The 6,000-nt window shown below is 37.1% G+C and overlaps 1 protein-coding gene across 1 annotated transcript in view; it reads left to right on the top strand.

The window, feature by feature from the left end:
• The first annotated feature begins 226 nt into the window (after positions 1-226).
• LOC146474445 (collagen alpha-3(VI) chain-like) overlaps positions 227-6,000 on the top strand; it is a 33,033-nt gene continuing 27,259 nt past the window's right edge. The window contains exons 1-6 of the mRNA XM_085117044.1: positions 227-340; positions 437-514; positions 2,490-2,774; positions 3,560-4,117; positions 4,701-4,772; positions 5,260-5,811. Coding sequence (XP_084973170.1) covers positions 331-340; positions 437-514; positions 2,490-2,774; positions 3,560-4,117; positions 4,701-4,772; positions 5,260-5,811 — 1,555 coding nt within the window. The 5' untranslated portion in view covers positions 227-330. The remainder of the gene's footprint in view (positions 341-436; positions 515-2,489; positions 2,775-3,559; positions 4,118-4,700; positions 4,773-5,259; positions 5,812-6,000) is intronic.

The raw sequence follows: 6,000 nt of genomic DNA, 5'->3' as shown, positions 1-6,000 counted from the left end.
ATGACAGGAATAAATTTCATTTGCGTTTTGGAATGATTTATTCTGTGTTTTATTTTCTTTGCCAGGAAATACAGTTACTGTTCGAAGCTCTTTGTTACTAGCTTCATTCACTGTTCATTGGTCCAAAGAAACGCCTTCTTAACTGGTTGACTATTATGTTGCCGATAAAGCGTGGTATCAGGTGTCCTATTTATACTTACCTTGCTCTGCTAAACAAAAATAGCGGCACCAGTAAGAGGGGCTGGTAACAATTCTGACAAGAAAATGAGCTCTTCAAACAGAAACAGGCGATCACAAAAATGATGTCCAAAATCCGGAGCACTGGTCAAAATGTGCAAAGGTAGATTGGAATACTGCTTTTTTGCACGGGTACTCTGGGGTTAGAGCGCTACTTTGATGTTCAATAACGTCTTCATTTGTGGCTTCTGCTTCGCAGGAATTTTGAGGATCTCCTTGACCTTACTTGTAATTTTACAGCTGTCAGCCAATGGATCACTGGAAGACAATTTGAAAGGTCAGTATTTAGCTAGAAACAAATTATTTTGACAAGAGACCTACTTCACTTCAAAATGATGTAGTTTATTTTTAAATTTGTATAAACAAAAACTGATATTTTATTTCATTTAGAGTTCTTATTAATAATTGAGTTTCTTGTCAAATTCACAAAGTTTAGCCCACAGTAATAGCGGTCAAATTTGTTTAGATAAACAATTGCAACATGTTTAATTTTAAAAGATTTTCAGGCGCATATCCTTGAGATTTTATGCAAATGCTTTAATTTCCGTCCATAGTTTTTTTTTTTTTTTTTTTTTTTTTGAGCTTCATTTCGTTTATGTAAGTGCGTTTAATTACAGGATGTTTTGGGTGTAATAAATTGCAAATTCTACGACAAAAATATTTGACAACCATGACGTGACGAGAATTCGTTTTGATATCGTTTGTAAATCCCTTAAAATTCTAAGGAACGTCTACGACCACAAATGAATATTTTTGTCGACTTTTTTTTGATATTGCACTGAAACTAATAAGACTTTATTTCACCCCTTAACTTAATTTTCCTTCTAATCTGATTTTTTTGCAAAATACCAATAAGTGACGGTATTTCAATGATTTGAAAACTTTATTAATTGAACAGTTTAACCCTATCTAGTTCTCGCCCCCCCCCCTCCTCCCTCCCCTCCCCCCGGTCTAGATAGGCTTAATGCAAAGAAAACGTTTTATTTAGTATAAAAATACCGTTATAAATCGGTTACGTGATTAAACTTTCACATTAAGACCTTCAAAAGCCTACATTCTGCACAAACGGGACAGCGCAATTAACTCATCCTAACATCACAGATAAGAAATGGCTGCAACATGGGTTAATTATTCTTAAAGTTCCAACTGACAGTCTTAAGCAGTCGCACACATTCTGGGTATCTCAAGATACTCGGGTTTCCTTTGGGTGATGCCTGCTAATACAGGGATGTTTTTGCGCGGTTTGAAACTTTGCGGAAAAAGCAGAACTTACTAAGTGCTCTTGATACCCCAAAAGAAAATTGGAGGAAACCATGCATTTTTCAGATATAACAAAATTAAGCTTCAATTTGATAAAAAAAAAAATAACAAATCGAATGTGCTAAACCACATTCGATTTGTTTTTTACCGCAATATCAACGTCAAAGAAAATGTTTACAATAACTGTCAAAATTTCCGCGCGCTGATTGACGCGAGCAGCGTTGTCTAGACTCTTATCGAAAACGGAAAATTAGCCAATCAGATTGCGAGATTAGAAACAGTTGTGGTAGAAACCAGATATCGCTTTATATTTTAACACTTTATAGAATTATTGTTTCTTAATTATCTCTTTAAAAAATCGTGGTTCCCCCTATTTTTTTTTTTTTTTTTGTATTCTAATAGTCCTTGCTAAGATCTGCTTTTCCCGCATAGTAAGAAACTCCGCAAAAATACCTCTGTGTTAGTAGGAACCGTCCCTAAGGTGGCTTCATTGGCAGTTTTCACTTTTCTTGTAATATGGCGCGCGCTTGTTACACATTGAACTCCATTTTTGTTTTGTTTCCTTTCTACCAAATCATTAAAAACTGCAACCATCGCTGGTCTTGAGTTAAAACTTAACTGCTCAAAACACAGGCGTGGGCTTTAATTTAAATTTTCCTTTTTATTTCCTTCAGTGAAATCGTCTGAAATTTTCACAACAGGTAACATCTCACCAGCCGAGGAACATCTTCTAAGAGCATAACAGTTAGAGGTTACAAGAGCAGAATTTTTTTTTTTTTTTTTGCAAATTTATGGCTTTTGCCACTGCGTAAAAAGAATTGGTTTAACAGTCGGTGTATAGAATAGCTGACTGACTGCCGCGTTAATTAATGGATTGATTATTTACGTTGGTCGGATTCCAAGAAATGGAAGAGGGTTCTATGAATATATATTTATTATTATCATCATCATCATCATCATCATTATTATTATTATTATTTGCTACTTTCTAGAAAACAGAAAAACACTTTTCAAAACCAAACCTGGGCACCAACTCCGTCTACACACAACAAATGTGAGCCTCAGAAATGTCAGGGATGCAGCGAGAAGAATCAGCCGACCAAGCAAAAGAAAAGTGGACTTGAGGAGTCTTATTTCAAAACCAGCGGGTGAAGGGTTTCTAGGAAAACTTACAAATAACATACATGATCTAATACAGCTGCTAAAATCACGAGAAAAATTTAAAGCCCCACACCTTGGCGAAGAAGACAGCGAGAAAAGAGACTCATCGACAAAAGGTAATGATTATTACAGCGTTTCATATTTTATGAAATACTGAAAGCAGTTTACTCTTGCTTTCGCTTTGTTTTAATTAGCTTTCTTAGGTTTGTCGCGTGCAAGAACAGGTTGGAAATTCCCTGTTCCGAAGTTAACAAAGGGACTGTTCCCTAGTTTATACACTCTTCAAATTGCGCCATATGAAGAAAAAAATGAACCCCACCGCCAGAAAAATCACAAAAAAATTAGTAAGTTTATTAAGTTTGGTTATGTTTCATTGCCTTGTAACTAGGCTGTGACCTGACTAAATGAAAATTTAAAACTCGTCCCCTGTCTAAATTTGAACTTTGGAACGGGCAATTAAGACGAATTTCACGACTCAAGTTCAAGATGCCATTGGACTTACGTTTTATCTCTTGACAATCCTCTCGATAAAGCGCTACTGGCTTGGCGGTCAGGGAATGTTTTACGCACCTTCGAATTTCCAAGGAAAAAGGACAAGTGCCCGTATATTGAGAAGGGTCTAGCATAATAATTGAACCTATCTATGCGAAGCGTATTTTTGTCATCCGTAGTCTTGGAAATAAACATAAGTTCCCTGGTGAGAAAAGCAAAATTTCTTCATTTATAACTAAGAATGTTCCATTGTCTGAAAAACCTGGCTGACAAAAATTGATTGTCATGATATATAACATCAAATTCAATCCGCTCCCTGATGTAGATAGAGTTAAGAAAGAGAGTGAGAATGCTTGTTAACCAGCCTTTCGCTACTGAACCATTTTACGTATTTCAATGCATGTTATAGGTAACAGTCTTGCCTTTGACCTGGCATTTGTGGTGGATGGATCGAAAGTTATAGATGAACAAGGCGTCGGGAATTTTAGAAAATGTTTGGAATTTGTAAAGGACATTTTACGGTCATTTCCAGTTTCCGTTGGTGGAATACATGCAGGGTTGATAACGTACGGCGAAAATGCGCGTCTGAATTTCAATTTCGACACTGTGTTGGATCAGTCTAGTTTAGAAAGTACCATAGACTCAGTTTCCTACCCCGGGACTGAATCACATACAGGAAATGCACTTGAAACTGCGATGGTAAAGCTATTTCCTCACAGTGGCCGACAAAACGTGGCTCACATGTTGGTAGCAATCATTGGAAGTAACTCTCAGGATGAAGTAGAATACGCTGCAGAAGAGTTAAGAGCTGGTGGAATAAAGATTTTCTGTATTGGCGTTGGTGGGAGATATGACCAGTCACAGCTAGAAACGATTGCCAATTCACCTTCGGATACTTACGTTATCACAACAGAATTTGACACACTAAGGAATTTGGTACCTCTTCTTGTTTCTCGAATATCTGCAGGTAAATATAACATCGCTTTAGATGGCGTCTGTGATTTAAATGTAATATGTTGGGGGGAAAAAGAGACAGTGAGAGTTATCATGATTTTGATGTGTTTTTAGTTATGCAGATACCTGGAATCGTGCAGTGTGCAGGAAAGTAGTCACTATTTTGGGTTTCATTGTTGTGTCGTTTACATAATCTATTCTAATGTGAGAATGCAGAGAATGATGTATTATTCAGTACGTGAAGAAGGCATACTCGAGAAAAATTCCAATACTTCTACCAGGAGTCTAACCTAAGACCTTCCGATTACTAGCTCGGATGCCTCCATGTAAATATATTCTAATGTGGTTTCGAAAGGGACTAGAGCTTCACTGAAAGAAGCCTGGTTAGGACCAGTGTGATCAATGTTCTCACACGACAATTAAAATAATGATCAAGAGCCTCCATCATCAGGAACCTAACATTATCTTTTGATGTGTACTTCTTCCTCCCTTCAGCGGCTTTGGATTAGAACTCATATCTACGATTGTATTTCGCTGAGAAACTAATAATTATTTGGGCATACATTAAAGACTTGCATTACATTATCTTTCTAAAGTTCTAGGTGAATATACTGGAAAACCGACCCAGGCGCCCTCAGAGAGCCTTTTATCGCAAGGAGGTATTGTTGGTAAGTTTGAAGAATGTATTTTTCTGAGTTAGTATCTTCGATATCAATATAAGCCCTTCATATCTCTGCAACATTTATCGCCGTGTTTGATAATTGTTGTCATTTTTGTATATTGTAATGGAGTCTCTATGAGACACCCTTGTCATCAACAACAACAAATCAATGCAATCAATCAATCAATCAATCATCCAATGTATCAGTCGATCAAACTTTAATTGTTGAGGGTAAAACCAAATATTACATAGTACTAATAACCCAGTGGCCCTCTTAGATAATACTAATGATCCTTCGAATTTTTTTCTTTCAAGTTAATGATCAAAATGCGCAGTAAAAGAAATATCGAATACTGATTAACAATATAATAAAATACATATATGCATCTACTAAAAACGCCTGGCTAAGACATAGTGCAATCCCTTTATGGCGGCGAAAGAATTAAAAAACTCCAATAGTCATATTTGCTATGAAAATCTATGTTTCTTTACAGAGGCTAAGATCGACCTCGGCTTTTTGATAGACGGATCAGCCACCGTTGGAAAGTATAACTATGGGATGTCTCTTGACTTTATGAAAAACATTTATAGCGCGTTCTGGACTCCGTTCGGCAGCCTTCACCTTGGTCTTGTGGTTTTTGGGACAGCACCCAGGCTAATTTTCGACTTTGATAATAGCTATAGGGATATCAGGGAAATAAACAATGCTATAGACAGTGCGGCATTCCCAGGCGGTGAACCTGCGGCGGCTGGTGAAGCTCTAAAGTCAGCAAAAGTTCATCTCTTTACCAGCAAGCACCTCGACTCATACCAAAGGATTCTCGTCTTAATAATGGGGAGTACCTCTGCAGATGATGTTTTCTTGGGATCTGAAATTCTCAAGACGAATAAAGTAAGGGTATTTTGCGTCGGCGTGGGGAACCAATACGAGAGGACGCAAATGGATGGGATAGCTTCTAAGCCAAGTTCGGATAACGTTTTGATAGCGCCTAGTTATCCGGAACTTGTATCACTCACTCAAACACTTGTGGATAAAATCGAGGAAGGTACAATAAGCGCGTTTTAAATATTATTTTACAGAAACGTGTTCTTCACCTAATTTTCTTCTCAAATAATAGATCTCATGTTATCCCCTTTGTCAGCTCCTCTAATATTTTGCTGTCAATATGCTCTATTTTAAAATGGGGTCTACTCTAATGTGTGATGTCTCTTCCAATTCTGCACCAGATAATTAA

Source organism: Pavona decussata, unplaced genomic scaffold (assembly GCF_977016875.1).
Source record: "Pavona decussata unplaced genomic scaffold, jaPavDecu1.1 SCAFFOLD_89, whole genome shotgun sequence".
NCBI classification, from domain to species: Eukaryota; Metazoa; Cnidaria; class Anthozoa; order Scleractinia; family Agariciidae; genus Pavona; species Pavona decussata.
The sequence above is the reverse complement of the archived record's forward strand: the minus strand, read 5'-3'. Positions and strand labels throughout refer to the sequence as shown.